Genomic DNA, 20,178 nt, shown 5'->3' with positions numbered 1-20,178 from the left:
TTTGAAGCATCTGTGTACAAACGATAACTAGATGTTTGAAGCGTGGTTAACAGAAACTTCTATCCGCAGAAGCAGCTGGTTATGGTGGTTGAAGATGATGCCATCAGGAGACTGGTGCTACCACGCTCTCTGTTGCTGCTGGCTTCATGCCTGAAATCAAAATGGCGGATGCCGTAAAATGGCTCATGGTGCTGCGATGTCGCTAAATTTCACAGAAATGTGTTTAATACAATTGAACTCCGGAAATATCTATATAAAGCATATTTAAATTATCGCAAAGGTGTCTAGCAAAAATGTTTGCGGAATGTAAATGTCGCGGGCTAAACGTTGATCACCCTGAACTAGCTCGCGAGCGCCCCCTTTGAAAACAAAAGTCCAGAAAGGGGGTGTTTACCCTAAATTTACAAACTCTCTGGTATGTCCGTGTGCTCGCCTCAAAAACAGAAGGAAGTGGAACAGCCGTGATCACATGACTGCATGTATATAAACACGGCGTGACATCATATGTTTACTCGCTGCAAGAAACTGTCTGCGAACAAGTGCTGCTCTCCGTGTCCAAATGGCGACAGATATTGAAAGACTGGTCTCTTTCGAGGAGGCCTACTACGATCAGTACGACTACTACAATCTGCTAGAGTACTCGGGCCACGCTGGCGGTAAAGGAAGGTCCAAGAGGGAAATCGAGCTGAACACAAACCGCCATTGCCCTGCAGGGCACGAGAGGAAGATTGCAGAAAAATATCACAATAGCCAAATGAAACGCAGGAGAACCAAGAGCTCGTCATCCTGATGGCTTTTTTTCTGCGATGTTTACAGGTAGCTATGGATTGGTGTCGTCTGAACGTTGTGTTTATGTTGAACGGTTGTGATAGAAAAACAATCCTGCCTGGAATTTTTACAGCCCAGCCAACGACACCATGCCAAAACAGTTCACACCCACAGAGGAGCAACAACACCTGCCTTTGTAACAGCAGTCAGGAGATCGCGATCTGTCCTTGAAAAAGGCGGAGAAAGTGATATTGTGCATTGTGGCCTTCAGAATGGACTGAGCGTCCCCACAGCTCAGGCTAGCATTGGAGGAAAATAAACAGGTTATCATTTGTCAGTAACTGGGTCAGTTAATTTCTCTTTAGCGTTATTTTTGGCTGCTTTGAGCTTTCGGGCCGTTTGTCTGTCAAAACAAAAATTAAAATATGCGGGGCTTTTTGATATGTCATAGAACAAACTGCTCATGTATAAATAAAAAATACCTGTAGCGCCAGCCTGCTTTCTCTAAAAACAAAACAAAACAAAAAACGTATATGTCAGCAAACCTAAATTTAAAAGGGAAACATTGAGATCGTTTTACTAAACAATGTATTTATGTTTCTTTTTTATATAATTCTCCACACAGATTTCGGATTTCTGATGTTGACCATGGCCAAGTGTCTCTGCCTTCTTGACCCAGTGAGTGGAGTGCCGTGACACCAGGAACGTGCCCATTAGTCACAAGGCAGCCCTCCATTCCATAGGTTTCCCTGTAACAAGACCCCCCCCCCCCCTCCTTCAAGTTACAGCTGTGCAAGAATAGTTTGTGTTAAGCTATGTAAGTCAGTGGATTGTGTGCTTGAAAGCTAGATGTATAGATATATATCCACTGTGGGTGCAGGAGATATGCTGATTTTAAATCAAATTAAAAAGTTGATGGTAATTGAACCAGTGTCATGTTTTCATTTGAAATGGGGTTCGATTCCATGCGGCAGTGCTTATTTGTATCTCAGAACCCCTAAAGGACATGGTATATGGGCATATATCATATCATAGAGGGGGGAGTATACTTTGCAGAGCAAAGACATTTGGCTGGTGCTTCTCTATTTATGGTTTTTCTTAAATTTTTTTTGCTTTATAACATAATAACAATGGATCCATAAAAGCAAATAATAATTTAACAGATTAGGGATTAAGGAAAATACACAACACTCTGGTGTTTTTCGGATAAAATCTGTTATTAATAGAAGTAAAACTTTTAATCTAAATAAATGTATCAATATAAATTAAAAAAAAAATCTGTATACAATTCACATGCCACATTCGAAGTTCTTTCTCAAATAAGGATGTTGAAACAGGTGGTTGGTTACTATGGAGACATCTTACCCCAAAATATACCCAAAATTAGTTTACATACGTTGGTTTCCTGTGGCGGCATGTCATCCTTTTATATCGCAACTGTGTGTAGCCCAGAGTGTATATTACAGGTATATCATAAATTTTTTAAATGCATTTTTATGATTTGGGGATTTTACTCAGCAGACACACATCTGGCCCCATCTTTGCCTGGCTTATAAAGCACTATCTACCTGGGCCCATCAATAGCCATTACTGTAATTCAGTTCGTAGACACCAATTGCTGTTCGGATTGCGGATAAACATTTTAGTATAATGATCCAATAGTATTTGCGTGCGTGTGTGCGCGCGCAATCAAATCAGGATGTGTATCCGCAGCGGAATTTTGTTTGCGTTCGGTCTAAATATGAAACGAAGACAGATTTAAAATGGACATGAAGACGCCCGATATTTCCCGGTGTTTGGATTTTATTTTGTACTTTGTTTCTACCGGAAAGTCAAATTAATCTGTGATGCCTTTATTTTGAAGGAACAGCTAAACAACCGGAAAGCGTCATTTTTTGGTGCCTACGACTCATATACCGCACGCTAACAGACTGTTTTCCCTCATAAGTAATTCCTCTCCCTCAAAAGAAAATGGAGTTATGCAGTGTGTGCAGCGAACGGACTCCAAAATACCGATGTCCAGCCTGCAAAATAAGATAGTAAGTAAACTTTAACTGAATGTTTGTTTGCGGGCTAACCTATAGTTAGCATTTGTTTTGCTTAGCTACGAATACCACAGATAAACCTTTGGGAACAAATACTACAGTAGTCAGTTCTTTAATCTGATTTTTTGTAAATTAGAAAGAAAAAAGCTAACATAAGCAGCTTGTCTACCGAGAGAATGAAGAGGTACATTACTTTTGTGACGTTGGACTTCACTGAATATACTCGATACTTGTTACTCCGCTTAATAAAAATCAAATATTTTGTATTCACAGATTGTCATTTAACAAAATGTGTGTGCAGTTAGCTTAGCAGTAAGAAAAACATTGTTTTTATTACTGTGTACACCACATGGGACGGTAACCCACATAGGTCAAATCGTGCTAGTGCAGTTTTTCTTCTTTGTGCTGTACCGCCAGTAGACAAGCTGACGACAGTGCTGCCACCTGCTGGCATGATGTTTGTCACAATCTGTGATTGGCATCGACATTACCCGCTCAGAGTTGTCATGTTCCCGTTGATGGACTCTAGAGTGTGTTTTAAGTTTGTAATAAATGAAGATGCCTGTTTAGAATAATCACATGTGAAATGTGTTAAACACTGTTGAGTACTTTGATGTGCTTGATCCTTATGAGTGTTTTGGCTCTTACAGTTGTTCACTTGGCTGTTACAAAAAGCATAAAGGTAAATTAGCTTGTTCTAAAATTTTCATTCACATTTTTACATGAGCTGTGGCTTTACTCCAAAGAGATGTTTCTTATCATATCAATAAGTGGTTTTGTTTTTTTTTCCTGTTCGCAGATACCTGCCTTCCTGTTGACAAGCCTGCCCCTTCAAATCCTGAAACAAAGACTGCTGTGAGCACAGGTACAGTTACATTCCTCTCATCAGCACTGGGATTATATGGTCTATTTACTAAATAAGTAATATTACAGCGGCATTTAAAAGAAACATATTTAGAATATTACATGATTATGCCCTCATCCAAAGGGTGATATGCTTTTTCTTGAGCACCGTTTTAGATTTCAGTCTTGTTCATTTAGTCAGAGTTGTGAACTAATACTGTATTTAGAGGTGATGATCTGAATTTAAAAAATATTTACATTACAGTGACCACAGCACAGACACAGGTATATAATCATTTGGGGAAGATGAATTTTATACATTTGTCATAAATATTTGGCCTAAAGTTTCCAAATAGTTTCGTTTAAGCATAGCTTCAGTAAATGAAATCATGCTACGGTCTGTGACAGTACTCCTGTCTGGCATTACGAGTAAACCTAACACCTAAAAAGAATTTCCCTTCTTTGATGTCTTTGCAGAGTCTTGGAGTGTTGATGATCTTCTGCATGAAGATGACATCACTGACAAAGTTCCTCTGCAGAGGCTCCAGATGTTAGGTATTTCTCCAGCACCCCTACTTCATTTTTTGCACTTGAAATTTAAAGCGTCGTGCAACAGCAATGGCACGTTAACACAAAGTAGTGTGAGAGTAACTGCTGTTTTCTTTATCTCCAGGCCAGTCAAAAGAGCTAAAGGACCTGCTCTGTAATCCTCATCTGAGGCAGTTATTGTGCTCTATAGATGGTGCAGAGCGTAAAGAGGATGCAATGAAATCCGCCATGCAGGAGCCGCTGTTTATGGAATTTTCTGATCAGTGCTTGAAAATTGTAGAAAATGATGCAAAATCAAGTGAGGATGCCAACTTGTAAAATCCAGCTTTCATTTCTTTAAATATATTTTTGTAGTGTTGTTGCTGCAGTTTGTGTTGTGACTTCAAACTACAGTATGTATATAATGTTCAAATAAAAGCCCCAACTTTTTCAAACTGTAAAAATTCCCAGAGTTGCCATTAACAAGACTTCACATGTAAAGACTTCAAGGGGAAAGTGATGATTGGAAATCCAAACATTTTAAAACTGACATTTCAACAAAAACATTTAAACATACAAGTCGATGGATACCGTGGTACTACTGACAGAAACGGAAGAAAATAAGAACAAAACAGTTAAAATACACAAATTCCATATTATAACTTCTGATAATAACCTGGACACGTTTACATATCCAAGTCATTAAATTTGTGTGGATAAAATGAAAAAAGGAAATCTCTTGAAGTTAAGTGTGGAGTGAGAGGCTCCAATGATTTCTATGATTGTTGCTAATGTGTTTGTTCAAAGTTTAAATATCAAAGCTGATCGTGATAAGAAAAATCAAGTTATCATACACAAATACTGTAGTGTAAAAAGACTTTGGTATATGTTACAGTACTGCATTGCTTTGGATGAAATTCACACAGTGGTTCAGACATATTTTGTTGACGTGCATAAGACAAAGAGCAGCGATGTAAATAAACCTGGGTTCATCCTTTTTCACATCAGTGAAGTTTCTGTTATGCAGGGTGTCTACAGCTCCCTGAAAGTTCTTCAATACTCATCAATATAAACCCTTAACGTATTAGTGTGGATGTGTCTGATGTGCTTTTACTCAAGTTATTGAGAATTTCTGGCACACTATTCCACTGTTTTTGCTTCCTCAACACATTTAGATCATATGACTTTAGTATTTGTACAATAATACCCTTGTTTGCCTGTTTTCATTAAAATACTGTCGACCACCAGTGGTTCCTCTCAGTTCTATGGTAGACACACCTACAGTGTCGATTTCAAAATCCTGTGTCATGTTTTGTTGACGAGGTTTTCAGACAACTTGCTCCGACCTTGAGGTCGAAGTCACTGACATACAAACTTGTCCAACATTCTTAGTAAACACACCTATGGTATCACCTTGTTCTCCAGTTATTGCATTCACAAACTTAAATGTCCGCGCTGCCTGCCTGGTGGGGTGATGACAGTACACAATCAGCCTTTTGCTGCTCAGGGGTAATAAGAAAAAGGCTAATGATTAACTAATTTTAATGGTGCTTAAAAACAACTGCCTCAAAAATATAAAAATCCCCGAAGCCTCAGGCCAGCAAAGTGTAAATATGCACAACCAAGCTGTCGATTACACTGGTGGACACCCTGAAAATATCAGAGCCTGCTCATCAGTCAAGATAAAGATTCTGGGCTATTAAAATGGTGTAAGAATGAAAATTAATAAAATACATTTTACCTGCTCATGCCTGTAGACACCCTGTCGTGTAATCTTGTTGATTACATAAGAATGTGCATGCTTTTGAAGTGCAATATTCGCTTAACGTGCAATATTTGCTCGATTACCATTTTCCTCCTAGCAGCAACCACAAAACTACACAAGAATCAGAAACAGAAGACTGGAAAAATTAAGTCACAGATAAATAATCAGCCCAATAAATACATGTACAGCTCATATGTGGTTTGACCGTGGATTCTAAGAAAGGCACTTGTCTCGAGGCCTAATACTCTGATCATCTATCAGGAGACAAAAGCCTGCAGCCCTGGTATTTTTTTTTCTTTTAAAAAAAAAGTGCCAAGATTATGCCTTAAATTTTGAGTTTTACAAAGATTTCTTTTAAAAAGAGTTAGTGTTTATCCTGCATCACCATAATCCCATCTATACCATGTGCTGTTTTCTACATGTGACAAACACGGCAAGTTCTGTAAAAGAATCCCCTAAAGTTGATTCTGTTCATCTGGACGCAGCGTTTTCAGTGGGAGAAACGTTTCGTCACTCATCCAAGTGACTTCTTCAGTCTCAGCTGACTGCAGGTTTCCCCAATCTTATAAACAGTACATTTGCATAATGACTGAAACCAGCCCACTGAAGGAACAATGGGGTTGGGAGGTCAGTTCCTTCATCATAATTATGCACATTTTCATGACCACTGATCAACAACCACTGATCAAAGCCCACTGATCAATGGCCACGAGTACCATTCACAGAGAAATGTGAATGGTACTTCATTTCTTTCTGTAAAAGAAATGAAAAGAAGGGGTTACGTTATCTTAAATGCAGCTGAGGATTGTATCCACTCTCCTGACTCAGATTTGGAATTTTAGGTGATATATTTATATATATTTTGTCATCTCTGGGGCCGTAAGGCAACTGGAGGTGATTTTTAGCACTGCACCAGCTTACATAAACGCTTCTGATAAATAATAATTATGCAAGGATGCAGGTTTTATAATTCCCTTCATCCCTGTAAGACAGGGTAAGATCAGTTTCGACCTTCGTTTAAAAAAAGAAAACAAAAAACAAACAAACGTGGCAATTAGTGTTTTAACCTACATACACAGTGGCAGCATGAAATAATACCATGTTTCATGTCAGATTATGGAGAAGCAGCTGCTTCACTGCAAGAAGCGTTTTGCATTGAGGGAGCGGTTACAGAGTTTTCTCTAGCAGGATCTCATTGAACCCCCTCACGTCGCTCTTCAGGTCCGGCTGCCTGTCAGCGTAGAGAAGCGGAGATCGCTGACAGTGCAGCTTTACGGATCCCTGTGCAGGAAACGAGAAAGAGAAGACCATCAGATGAACAAAATGAAAACGTTTCTGGAAGGTGTTTGTGTCCTCACCTTGGGCTGAGCCCTTATGGAGGCGAGTTCCTCCGTGTACTGGTTGGTCTTCACCTGGTACTCTCCCCTCCTGGATGGCAAGTTGAGGGAGGCGATGACAGACATCATCTTCTGGAAGCCTGTGGCTGTCAAAGACACAGTCATGGACGGTGCAGAGGCTAGAGCCAGGCCCATGGGCCACCCTTGCACCGTGACGGGCTCCGGGATGGTGGAGAGCTGTACTGAGCCCCGTTCCCTGACGACAGGAGTCAGTGCGGGTGTATCCTCCTCCACCAGGTCCTTTGCGTCATCAAGTTCTGCTTCAGCCAAGGATTTCAAGAGTAACTGCAAGAAGATGTAAAAAATAATAATAAAAGCAAAGTTATTTACAGTGAAATGAAAAAAAGCAGTAAAACTTAACACATGAGGATAAGCGTTCAAATAGAATCTCACCCTCCACTTCCTCCAGGTGCTCTGGATGACTCCAGCTGCTCTGTTCCATCTCCGGACACGATTCCTGACTAGCCAAGACCGCACCACTGCAGGCAGTTTAAAACAAGTTACTTATTCTAAAGGTTTGTTTCTCTTGCAGAACAAGAACCATAAATAAATAAATAAAGCACCAGTAATAATAGAACATGTGTATTGAACAGCTGAAGTAGTTATTTGTGATAGGCTCTGTCGTTAAAGGGATAAACAGCCTGAATACAGAGTGTGCAGACACCGGCAGCTGGTCACCGTGGGCCCGGCCGTCAGGTCAAAGCCTGCAGAGAACCTGCGGGAACAGGGCCACACTTTGCATTACTTCACAGGCGCATTATGAGTTCACCTGCTTGGATCAAAGTAGCAGACTGGCGGTGGGCGTGTCGTCTGCCCCGCTGGTACCGTAGCCAACAGCACTGAATGGTAAAGGCGCAGTGAGACAGGATCTTCTTCCTCTGATCTTCCAGTAAATCTAGCTGTGAGACGAGTCAGACAGGTCAGTGTGCTCAAAAAGAAAAAGAAAACTGGAACATTTATACCACCAACTAGACTGCATAGCAAACAAACAAAATGCAACAAAAAAAAAATAAGAAGCTGAAGGAATTCTAAAAATAAATAAGCTTGTTTGTTTGTAATGAAACACACAGATTTTAAATGACTGACCATCACTTGTGTGAGAAAAACTTTAGTCCTCCCACAATGCACCAATGTACTGTGCTCTTCACTCAGACAGCGGTGTTTCAGCGCCACACTGAGGATCTTCTCCACATGTCGCTGAGGACAAGTGTCAGCTTCCAAATCTAACACTGAAGGCAAGCACAAGTTAGATTAAGTGATCCACTAAAGATATAGTAATGTTCACAGTTGTGCAGCACTCAGACTGTGAGACTGAGGTTTATCACACAGTAACAGCGTGTGAGGTTAAAAAGTGTAACGGGTGAAGAACAGCAAGGGAGCAAACACATCTGAATCAACAGCACAGCTTCCATAGCCGCTGTGCTGTGAATTCAACACCAATTTTTTAATCTTTTAACATGCACACGGAGAGGAACACAGAGGAGATATGAACTTTTATAATAATACACAGCATGTTGCAGCATTCAGGTTGTGCATGCACGTGCTAAGAAGTTACAGACGTGACAGCAGCTCTGTAAGTCTGTTTAGGCATTTGTCCAACTGATGAATCACTAAGGCGAGCCTGCTTGCTTACTGGAAGCACATTGCTCAGCGGTTAGTACTGCTGCCTCACAGCAGGAGGCTCCTGGGTTCGAAAGCATTTCTTTAAACACTCTGATCCACCTTCGGATCAGTCTGTCAAAATCCAGCTATTAACGCGACCCAGTAAGATCTAAGGAACATTAATGTCTAGATCAGGTGTTATGTCATCCACAGGTGGTTCTTTTGACCTTAATAAATCCTTGCAGTCTCACACAGCATGCAGAAATAAAAAGAAAGCACTGTGCACATTTACATAATTACACACTTTACATTTTATCACAATATTTATGATGTGGGCTGTAAAAGAATGTCACTAAAACAAGTACAATTAATATTCAAGATCACTAAAATCCATCTAACGTCAACTCCATGTTCACACTGGACAAAAAGTTGGGAGATTTCCCAAACCATTTTTGACCATCATCCTTATACTTTACAAAAAAAAAAGACAAAAAGACAGCTGAACACAGCAGTGAAGCTAAGTGTCAGTTGATACATAATAACTGAGAAAAAAATGCAGGAACATGCAAGGCAAGCTCCAACAGTCATGCATGCATTTACCTGGAAAGGTTGCAAATTTTGTTTGTTATTTTGTTTTTAATGCACCAAGTTAAAAAAGTTCCCAAGGAGAGTAGAGTACTGAGGATCATGTTTACTAAGAGGGCTACTGAAGGAAAAGCAGAATAAACCAGCAGACCTAAAGAGAGGAGATAAAAATCACGATTTTCCCCAAACACGAAACATGCGAAACTGACCAGAAATGGATTCAACCACAAGCTGTACTCACCAACACTGTGACCCCCCAACTTTATGTGTTTAGCGATCAGTGCGTAACGTTGCAGGAAGCTTTGGAAAGGAATCCTGTGCACCAAAAGACAAGACGTCAACCAAAATCCAGCAGAAATTAAATGGTACATTAGGCTGATATTCCAATAAAGTTTCACCTTATTGGAAATCCAGCAGCACTAATATGGATGGTCTCCACAATCCCGCAGGCCTCTAGCTGAATGATAACCTGAAAACAAACAGCAAGGATCAAGTGAAACCTTTGCCTTTTGTTCAAACATGTCAGTGTTGTCTTTGTGGTGTTAAAACACAGATTATTAAACATGCGAGTAGACTGTCTACCTCCTCCTTTTTGAAAGTCAGTGGCTTGCACTCAGGGTTTGGCTTGATGCAGCGAGTGTAGTGAGGAGTTGTGAAGTGGAGGATTTTCATCAGGGTCTCCAGTGAGTTCTACAATGAGATATTAGCAATTACCAGTGCCAGCACTAAAGCCTCCAAACTATAAAAGAGGTTGTGACTAGCTTATATTGCCCTGATTATGAAGGCTAGAGCTGGATCCTACCTTGAACTTGGAGACCACAGTGGTTTTACCAGGCCCCTTTTTAATCTGACTCTCAGTTTCATTGTCTTTGAAGATCTGGTGAAGAAGCTGGTTGTTGGACTTTTGAAGCAGGCTAATTAGCTCTGGTGGCACTGGGTCCTTAAAATAAATACATAGATAAATGAAAATCAGTATCTAAGCAGAAGTGCAGTAAAGGAATACATATTCAGCTTATTTCTGACACAGTTGAAAGCTTTTCTCACCTTGTTTTTCTCCGCCATGCCTTCTATCTGATAGCCAACTTTGCCGGCGTAGTGGGCCACAGTGAAGTGCGGCACCTTGCTGAACTTGTCCCAGCTGATGTTAGCATTGTCACACAGCTCCTTCTCCAGACGAACTCGGAACGTTTTTGCATCCGAGGCTCGATTTAGACGACTCTCCTACAATATGTAAAAACACAAAACTAAACATGGTAACATAAATTTGCACATGTTAACACTTCCTTACACAACTATGCAGACTGATTTCTTGTGTTTTTAGGATTCAGAAAAATTGTTTTCAGGAGTTTAGGTGATTATCAAAACGAGTCGCACTTCTTTTGATTTTACCCCCATACTGCCTTTCAGTGAAGACCAACCGAAAGGTTATTTAGAATGCAAAATCACGCTAATGATTGAAGGTCTGATTTTGGTGGCTTTTTACATTCTCCTTTTTAAAAAAAAATAAATAAAAATTAATTTATTTGTTTATTTATTTTGGAAATTCCATTTGTGTTTTGTGGTGTGTCAGAGAAATAAAACCACAACAAAGGCCTCACATTTACAGACATCAAAGACATTAACAAGAAAGTGCCCCAGTAACATCGCCAAAAATCAGACAGCTATGTGCAAGTGACACGTCTATCATACATATCACCTGGATTTATTCAGGTAAGCTACAAGGTATAAAAGACCTCTGGTCATGAAATGTCCACAAAGGTGGTATTCTGATGGTAGTAAATTGTATTCACTTTGCTTATCTGGCACATTTACTACTAGGACATTTAAGAATAAAAGTAGACAAGAGAAGAAATGGTGTAAAATTAAACCCAGCTTGGTAAAATGTTGGAATTTTGTTTTTTTCTGCTTTTATTTTTTTTGAGTCTGCACGATATTTCCTTCTGTTTGTTTCTTAATGGCCAGCATACCTCATTAAGAAGAGAGAACACACTGATGGGGCTTCCCTCTAAAAGATCGAGGCAACTTTGATTGTCTTGGTATTTGACAAAGGACCACTGCAAACCCTCTGACACATACTCCTCCTGGAAAAAGTAGTGATTAAAAAAAAGAAAGAAAGAAAATTCACATACAAGACATTTTAATCTTTTTTCAATCGCTAGAGCTTTTGTGAAAAGTGAAGAACCCCCTGAAAGCCCAAGGTCAGAGGAGTACACTGCAAAAGAAGTTCAACATAGCCAGGCTTTCTTTGCATTAGCTGGTTTGACCCTTAGCAAATGCTCCCTATGAGTGCCACCTACTGTAGTGAAAGGCATTATCAGATGATAGTGATAAAAATCTATGTAGAACATACAAATTTAATAGTAAAATGAAATACTGACATTAATGCTGCAGGAAAAACAATCTGATGATCTAGCTGCTGTTCATGTCTAATATAGCAGTTCTGAAACTTTTCTTGAGATACATTTAAACATCTTATTATCCCATAGCCTAATAAAGGAGATGTTGAAATCACTTTAGTTTGTTGACAGATTAAATCTGAAATCTGCTTGAGCACTCAAAATAGCAGCCCACTGAGAAATCTGAACAGATTACCTTCAGAGAAACAAAACTACCTGCTGAGCTCTGAGATAATGAGCCACAAAGTGCTGCTGGAGTTTCTCATTGGCGTAGTTGATGCACAGCTGCTCCAGGTTATTGGTCTGAAAACATTCAAAGCCGTACACATCTAGGACTCCTGAAGATTACAGAGGAGTTCTGTGAGCTTGGCTATAGAGCTGGAAATTCATGTTCAGCACTATCTGAGAAAGTAATGCTTTTACCTATGAAGTTGCACCACGTTGATTTATCAGCACATATGCTGTTGTTGATGAATGTAACCAGCCATTCAAATAACCTGGTGGGAAAAGTCACACACTTATTTTCAAGCATGGAGATGCTATAATGATTGTAAACAGACAATATTCATGTTTACTGTAAACAGAAAACGGCATGACGGTTTAACATTTAAGTCTTTGACGACAGCAGAGTTTCCACAAACATGTTCCCACATCATCATCCATTCTAGCAACAGTTTTTTTGCACTCTGAGAAGTTGTTGATGGTCAAATGGAGATTCTTACTGGGCGTAAATGACTTTGGCTAGACAGTCTCTCCTCACACTGCACTCTGCCTGAGAGCACGGCTTGAGCACGCTTTGCTTCCCCGCCTTCAGAGTTCTTACTCTTAAACATGTTTGAAGCTCCTCAGCAGGAACACACAGCAGCTCAGCAGCCCTCTGCAAGAAGTCTAAAGGCAGGAGACAGGTGTGGTGATGTCATGGAACTTATTACTCAATCCAACAAAAAACATGGAAATGTAACTACCATATATACCTAATCACTCATTATCTGGAAATGTTTTATAACAAATGTCAAAAGCAAAACAATATCCAGTACCTTTAGATTTTGCATCAAGGTGACAAGGTTGTGACTCATCTGCTGAAGAGGAGAAGCTGACATTTCCCAACTGGAGAATTCCTGCTAATATCTGTAATGTGTTACAACAACAGAGAGAGGGAAGAAAAAAAAAACAACACTGCACATAAACCACTGAAAGTTAAAGAGCTGAGATAACATGCTATCCCCACTCACCACCCACGAGACCCCACGCCCAATGTCCTACAGCAGATTTAGCCAGACTGACTCAGTGGACTGGCTTAAAAACTTTCTAATGGTCCAAAGGTTAACCTGATAGGAAGTATGAGAAACTCAGATTTTGCTTTAGAATCTCCATCTGTAGACAAGCACTTCTTAATTATAGTACAGCAAGATTATATGACTGACGTGGCTAAGGGGTGCAAACCCCAGACCACCCTCTGAGAAGCACTTAGAGCCCACTATAATGTAAGTAGTAGTAAGGACGTGTTTATTAAAAATGCATCACATAATACTTGTCAACAACTTTTACCCTGAGCTAGAAGATCTAACAGCACTTGTTACTTGAATAATGCATTTTGGTCTGTGGCCTTCATTGAGAGCTACATTATAGACTAGACTGCACTTTAAATAACATTTTAAAATGTCCAGTACATCTGCCCACCAATCCAATCAACAGTGTGAATGCAAAGAATGCAGAGTAGAGGATATCCTTTCTTACCCTAAATATTTCTCCTTGCCTTTCTGCATTGATGCCCAGATGAACCATTGCTTCCACTGTCTCATGGAAACAATCCTCTATAAAAAAAATAATAATAATATTTTTATATTATATAGCTGTTACCAAAAAAACAAAAATGACCTGGGTCTAAAAATGAAATAAAATGTAAAAATGAGTGTAGACATGTTGCATAATACACATAAAAAAGGACACCAACCTTCAATTGTTTTCTCAGAATTTGGCAGCCAAACAAAACTTTGGTCATGTGACATCTTCCACTCTTTCCGCTGCTCATCTGTGGCCCCTTTCATCATCTGAAACATTAAATCGCTCGCTGTTCATGTATGTTAATACTGAAAAGAATTACTACATATCTGGAGTAAAACATCTCTGAGCTGTAGCGCAGCTCTGTTCGCTCGCCTGGTAAAAGATGTGGAAGTTTCTTTCATTAGCTGGTTGGCAGGCCACCCGGGTCTTCTCCAGTAAATATGTCTGTACAGACGCCCCAACTAAAAGTTGACACCTTTAAATAAAAACGACACATTGACCGCAAATCTGGGAAAGTAAGAGAGAACACTATTCAGACGATACCACCTCAAGTAATGTTTGTAAATACCTGTCCAGCTGTAACTGAATGTATTTTCCGAAACGACTGCTGTTGTTGTTCCGGAGCGTGCAGGCATTGCCTAAACGAAACATATGCTGATGATGATGAGCGACCGTTTATGGGAATCAGTTTTCACATTAACAGAAACACCTCTGTTTCTCTTACCAAAAGCTTCCATTACAGGGTTGGAGTCCAGCACTCTCCTCTCGATCCTCTCCACTGTGTCCTGACTCTTCACCACTGAGACGGACGCCACTGTGGCATAGTACTTCATCAAGCAGCGAGATGTCCACGTCTACAAAGAAACAAATCATTAAGAGACAAGCAGAGGTTTTTAAACAAAAAATAAAAAGGGAAAAAAAAAGCAACTTTGGGCATGGTGGAAAGAGAATCTAAAAATAACTTTAAAAAAATAGTAATAAAAATCTGTGATAGGAAAGAATGCATGAGATGTTTATGCCAGTCAAACTACTGCAGATACCGGCATACAACTCTCTGTGGGATGGTGAATTTGGGTTGTCTAGACTATAGCATGTATGACTATAGCATGTATGATGAACTGCAGTAAACAAGGAGAAATATTTTGGGGGCATTAATAAAAACAGACAGATGTCAGATTACTAAGAGCCAGATCTAATAAACGGGGTAAAAACTGTGTCATGTTGCAGTAGCAAAAAATGTGCTGATGGGAGTGAAAAGTTCTGTGGGTGACCTAACAATATGCTAAGCTGCCACTCGGTTATTGATGATGTTACTTTGACACAATTTTTCTATTCTCCAGGCTGTGTGAGGCTGTGGGTGGGGAACTCCAGGCCTAAAGGGCTGGTGTCCTTCAGGTTTTAGATATCACCCTGGGTCAACAAACCTGAATCAAATGATTAGTTTCCAGGCCTCTGGAGAACTTCAAGACATGTTGAGGAGGTAATTTAGCTATTTAAATCAGCTATGTTGGATCAAGGACACATCTAAAACCTGCAGGACACCGGCCCCTGAGACCTGGAGTTCCCCCACCCCTGCTCTAAAGTAAGTTCAGTTCAGTAAAACTCCACTCTGCCACATTAAAATATCTGGATTACTCTATAGCAGAAATATGTGTTACACAGTTATAGGACAGACTTCTACCAGTCTGTGGTAGCAAGTGCCATTGTCTGCTAGCAGGGTAGGATCAGTCCCAGAGAGACCAGCAGGATCAACAAACTGATTCACAAGGCTGGAAGCATTGTTGGGCAGAATCTGAAGGTGTTTGAGTCAGTGAGGGATAAGAGAACAAACTAATCTGCATCACGGACAATTAATCACACACACTACTGAGGCAGCAGACTTCCTTTTCCCTCAGACCAATTCAGCCTCGCTGCCATACAGAATGCTTCAGCATGTCATTTCTGCCGTTTCCTGTGAAACTGTGCCATAACTCTTCTTTCTTTTCCTTCCATGACAGGTGAACACATCGGTCAGGCATGAGACTACACACACATATTTCTGCATCACACATTGTTGCAGCAGTTTCTTAGATTTAAAGTGTACATATTTATGAATGCTATTTGCACTACTCTATTGAACAATTTCAGTCTCACTTTTTATTCTTCTCCAACTTAAACATTTTTATTTTGTTTTTGTTGTTGTGTATATAAAAATGATTTGCCCTCCCACAGTATGCGCCTGTGGCTCTTTCACCTTTACTATGTTGTTTATTTATTGTAGACTGTACCGTTTTTCTTCTTTATCCTGCCACTGTAACACAATCATTTCCCTTGTGGGATCTATAAATGATTTTTTTTATTTTGTCTTAATGACAAACTCTTTCCAATAATCTTTGTCCCCTCATTCCAAAAACCACATATATGTGATTCATTGAAATATTCTCCTCCCAGAATTTTGTGCTCTGAAAACGAAACTCTTACACTCATTTAGAATAAGGCCAGCTGCAAAGGTTCTTGTGTCTACACCTTTCAGTCTCAAAACTAACACTGCACCTCTTTAGTAAATCCCGACAGCAGCTTTTAAAACATCAAAAGAGGGTTTTGCCACTAAATCTGGCTCTTGGTGTCCAATCAGGTTAGTCCATATACAGTAAACTGGCTCATACTCCCACTTGAGCAGTCAACTTTTTATGATACTGTTTAACCCAGTTTTCAAAAAACTTGCTAAGCTAAGTAAAATATAAATAAAAACAAATGTCTCTTTCCAGTAAGATTTGACTGGACAGTTTTCCATTTCACCTCAGTCCTTCTTAAACAAGCTGGTGTCATTGCTCAATATTATTTACATAACATTACAGGTTTTTTCACTGTACAATCTTAATTGGTATTTGTGGAAGCAACAATGAACAGTGCTCACTGTTAAAGGATTTTAGTGATTTCCACCACACAACCGTGTCTGTTTTTAATTCAGGTTTTAATACCCGAGGGCCTGAATAGGATGGCTTTGACACTGATTTTTATAGTTGCCCCTTGCATAATGATTTCACTCAATTTTATGATGAGAAACATCATTCTGAACTCAAAGTTTTCTTCAGAAAGACTTAGCCGCTTTGGGGTGCTTTCAATATTTTAAAATACCAGTTATGTTAATAATCTGTTACCAGCTGATCTAATTTAACATTCAATATTTTTTGGCATCACACCACATTTCCAGATTGTCATTGCCCTTGTCCCAACATGCTGCAGATATCAAATTCAAATGAGCATATCATTTGCACAAAACAATAACATTTGCCATTTTTAACATATGACAACTTGTCATTGTACTATTTTCAGTTAACTATCGTCTATTAATGATTTGCAATTCAAATCATGCAAAGTGCTTCTGTTTTGGACAAACCGTTGCAAAAAGTAACAAGTAAGCTGACATTCTGGTTCATTATTCAGTTAGCTTGCACTTTAAGCTTAATGCTGCATGTGTCTGGTTTACCTTTCCAGCACCACTCTCACCACTGACCACCAAGGACTGGTTCACCGGCTCCAGCTGGCCCCGAACATTCCTGTAGGCTTCTTCTGCCACAATAAAGATATGCGGCTTGAACTCCTGCAGGCAAAAATGTCCAGATTTATTAAATGGATGGTCATACTTACTGCATGCAGAGCACCCAATAGCTTAAAGACCTCCCAGATGTTAATAAAAGCAGTACTTTTGAGTTTCACTGAGTAGGTCTGCATCATTGGATGATTTGAAACACTCACTGATGGCACCACTATTCATCTTCTCCCATTATAGCACAAATCTACAGAAATATATATCTACATATGCTAGCCAAATAAAAAACCAAAACAAATGGGAGCTGCTTGAAATACCTGGGGCTGATGAGCATAATGATACTCCTTCATCACATCCAGAGAGTAGAGGTCTGGAATGGGCTGGAAGGGGTTAAGAGCCACCAAGGTGCAGCCAGCATGGGTGTAAAACACCTTCATGCTGTACCTGACCTGCAGGCATTTCAGCACTGTCAGGGAAAGAACAAATATTATCAGACATTAAGTGGGAAAATTTGCATTGTTACAAATGTTTACAGATGCACCTACACAATGTTTTAAAAATAATCATCTGTACTGTAATGTAGTTTCCTCAAGGTTTTTTTGACATATGATCTACAAAATAGATCAGTATGACTACACTTATATATCAAAACTTAGATAAAAAGAATGAAAACGTAAGTAAAGCTGTAATGAAAAGGCTAAAGGTATAACACTGCATCAGCAGTCATTCACACATTAACATTTTATCAACCATGCAGATTTTATCTTGATGTGGACAAATAATACACTGCCAGCACTGCAGATCAAGATTGAGGTGCCATACAGTGGAAAACACTGCCTAAACTCAAGCTTAGTTAAATCATTTAAATAGGTCAACCAGCAGGCACAAGCATGCCCTATTACGTCATTCTATTTACATTATCAAGTGATTTAAAAGATAGAGACATTAGAGATGGATACCTGTCGCTGGGGTCACTGGGTTGACTTTGGTGAGGTCATCGTAAGTGTAAAGTTGGTCTTCATCAATGAGGAAGGCCTGAATTTCTCCCTCCAGTGAATCATTAAGGGACCGCTGAGGAGGATGGACTTTCTGAATTAATGCCTTCACCTATTACTTAACATCTCAAGTTAAGTAAATGCCAAAGGTATGTAAAATGGTTAGTCATTACCACATACGGAGTAAAGTGAAAGATAATAAACAAAATAAGGGAAAACACTTATTTTATCTATGAATATGGTTCAATTTTAAAGAACTAAAGGAAGCTAGGGATATTAAATATATTATTATTCAATTAAATCATACAATCACATCACCTAGACAACTAGGTCTCCACTTTATCTTGCCATTAACTCAAGGCATGGGCCTGCAGGCTGTCTGACTGCTGTCAACAGTCTGAGGTGTGTACAGACAGCTTTAATCCAACAGCAGGTAGCCTACATACCATCATTCTGCAAGGCCACTTTTAAACCACGTAAATAATTGCATTAATTTAATGCCCATTACTAGACGACTAATTCCCTGGGCACATTGACTCATAGCAGGTAGCCTACATGAAATCGCTGTTAGAGCAATGTTTGTCTTATTAAGCTAGTTAACCTATAAATATAATTACAAACATAACATATAGGAAGACAAAGTAATTTTTCTAGTTTTCCATTACCTGTGAGAACCTCCAGACCTTGGCTGTCGCGCTCACGCCAAACGCCATTCAATAATTTGCCAATTTAGCGAATGATGTTTATATACATTACATACTTGCAACCTAGCAACTACCTCCATGTAAAGCATAGTGTACAAACAACGAGACACTGACCGGCCCAGGGCATCGCACTCTGAAATATACTTAAACACGTTCAAAAATGGCCCAAAACACGTCTATTTGACCATCTCGAGTCACGTTCCCTGGTGCTACCATACTTTTGCGTTATTAATGTCAACAAAAAAAAATGCGCAGCTATTCTTCTATAAGTGTAGCTTCGTTTATTTCTTACACTGCATGCACTATTTTCATCTTCATCATCATCATCATCATAAACGCTGCATAACGGAAATGTTATTGAGTCTCAGGTATTTGTGTATTAATAAAATACTCCAAAGAGAGTCCAAATTAGATCCAACCAATCAAAAGTTGAGGACAGGTACAGCCTCGTTAATGTTCTCCTAGTCAAGTTACCTTTAATCATATTATTTATTTATTTATTTAATTTAATTTACAAACCAAAAAGGCAAATGTCGTAAACAGAAAAACTGTGGACAGGTCATACTCATGCTCCAACTCACCGTTGCTCCTCCATTTCTATATCCTTCTCTAACGTCCCGTCGGTCGTCCACAGAGCTCATTGATTGACCGCTGCCCTCGTGTCTCTCTTAAAAGTAAGCCGAAACACTACTTTGACAAAAAGCGTTGCTTTGTACTGATTAAGTTGGTCTTTTATTCTAATTCTCAGACCTAAAACTTATTTCTATTACTGTAAAAAAAATTCCTTAAGGACAACCTTCAGCGAGCCTGCTGTCCCGCTTGTCTGTCTGACCGCCTTGCCCCCGAACTCCCAAACCACGCATTTATTCCCGCCCTCTTCCTGTTGATTCACGGACCCAGATGTACCTGTGATCCAGCACCGGCTGGGATTTCTATGAGGGACATGTTTCCCTAAAACTGGGACATTTATGACCTAGCAAGATTAACTTTTTAATGACCAGCTAATTCGATGTTATAATTGTTATAATAGTTTTCTTGTTACGTCCTCCAATATGCTTCCACATTAAGGGCCCAATAAATTACTTATTTGATTTCGATGATGCTAAGCCTCTTTGGTGGTGAAATCTAAAATCTTACAAATAGTAAGTAAATACCTTTTTTCAGTCGTTTAATTCAACATGCACAAAAAATATTTGCGCCGTTATCATTGGAAGTTGACAGAAATCCGAGTTC

The 20,178-nt window shown here is 39.5% G+C and overlaps 2 protein-coding genes across 6 annotated transcripts; one reads left to right on the top strand and one right to left on the bottom strand.

Annotated features, from left to right (window-relative positions):
* The first annotated feature begins 357 nt into the window (after positions 1 to 357).
* Positions 358 to 6,496, top strand: znhit3 (zinc finger, HIT-type containing 3). The gene is made up of 6 exons (XM_005928447.3): positions 358 to 816; positions 1,394 to 2,807; positions 3,464 to 3,495; positions 3,613 to 3,678; positions 4,134 to 4,211; positions 4,330 to 6,496. Exons 2-6 carry the CDS (start codon positions 2,740 to 2,742, stop codon positions 4,521 to 4,523), a joined length of 438 nt encoding a protein of 145 aa, XP_005928509.1. The 5' UTR covers positions 358 to 816; positions 1,394 to 2,739; the 3' UTR covers positions 4,524 to 6,496.
* Positions 6,497 to 6,609: 113 nt separating this feature from the next.
* On the bottom strand, positions 6,610 to 19,805 carry LOC102310761 (unconventional myosin-XIX). Of its 5 annotated transcripts, none has more exons than XM_005928448.3 (24): positions 19,527 to 19,804; positions 18,206 to 18,317; positions 17,564 to 17,712; positions 17,184 to 17,297; positions 14,439 to 14,568; positions 14,283 to 14,352; positions 14,087 to 14,189; positions 13,884 to 13,980; positions 13,667 to 13,743; positions 12,967 to 13,057; positions 12,652 to 12,817; positions 12,353 to 12,426; positions 12,146 to 12,267; positions 11,501 to 11,614; positions 10,578 to 10,754; positions 10,336 to 10,473; positions 10,116 to 10,223; positions 9,932 to 10,002; positions 9,775 to 9,848; positions 8,433 to 8,575; positions 8,116 to 8,245; positions 7,740 to 7,825; positions 7,308 to 7,631; positions 6,610 to 7,230 (listed from the first exon to the last, which is right to left on the bottom strand). In XM_005928448.3, the coding sequence occupies exons 1-24, from the start codon at positions 19,584 to 19,586 to the stop codon at positions 7,117 to 7,119; spliced, it is 2,844 nt and encodes a 947-aa protein (XP_005928510.1). In that variant the 5' UTR covers positions 19,587 to 19,804; the 3' UTR covers positions 6,610 to 7,116. The 5 variants fall into 5 exon arrangements, 3 of the variants coding, with proteins under 3 accessions (XP_005928510.1, XP_005928511.1, XP_042079537.1); XM_005928449.3 differs by lacking the exon at positions 19,527 to 19,804 and adding an exon at positions 18,907 to 19,520; XM_042223603.1 differs by having other exon boundaries at positions 6,611 to 7,230; positions 18,206 to 18,367.
* Positions 19,806 to 20,178: the final 373 nt, after the last annotated feature.

This window comes from Haplochromis burtoni, unplaced genomic scaffold, assembly GCF_018398535.1.
Source record: "Haplochromis burtoni strain Fernald_Lab_line unplaced genomic scaffold, NCSU_Asbu1 Contig_115, whole genome shotgun sequence".
NCBI lineage: Eukaryota > Metazoa > Chordata > Actinopteri > Cichliformes > Cichlidae > Haplochromis > Haplochromis burtoni.
The sequence above is the reverse complement of the archived record's forward strand: the minus strand, read 5'-3'. Positions and strand labels throughout refer to the sequence as shown.

Coding starts and splice junctions, on each gene's coding strand:
- LOC102310761 (XM_005928448.3), bottom strand. CDS start 19,586: ATGAGCTCTGTGGACGACCGACGGGACGTTAGAGAAGGATATAGAAAT. Junction 14,190..14,282: donor ATTCAGTTACAGCTGGACAG/GTATTTACAAAC, acceptor TTTTATTTAAAG/GTGTCAACTTTTAGTTGGGG. Junction 7,632..7,739: donor GCACCTGGAGGAAGTGGAGG/GTGAGATTCTAT, acceptor ATCTTCTTGCAG/TTACTCTTGAAATCCTTGGC.
- znhit3 (XM_005928447.3), top strand. CDS start 2,740: ATGGAGTTATGCAGTGTGTGCAGCGAACGGACTCCAAAATACCGATGT. Junction 3,496..3,612: donor CTGTTACAAAAAGCATAAAG/GTAAATTAGCTT, acceptor TCCTGTTCGCAG/ATACCTGCCTTCCTGTTGAC. Junction 4,212..4,329: donor GCAGAGGCTCCAGATGTTAG/GTATTTCTCCAG, acceptor CTTTATCTCCAG/GCCAGTCAAAAGAGCTAAAG.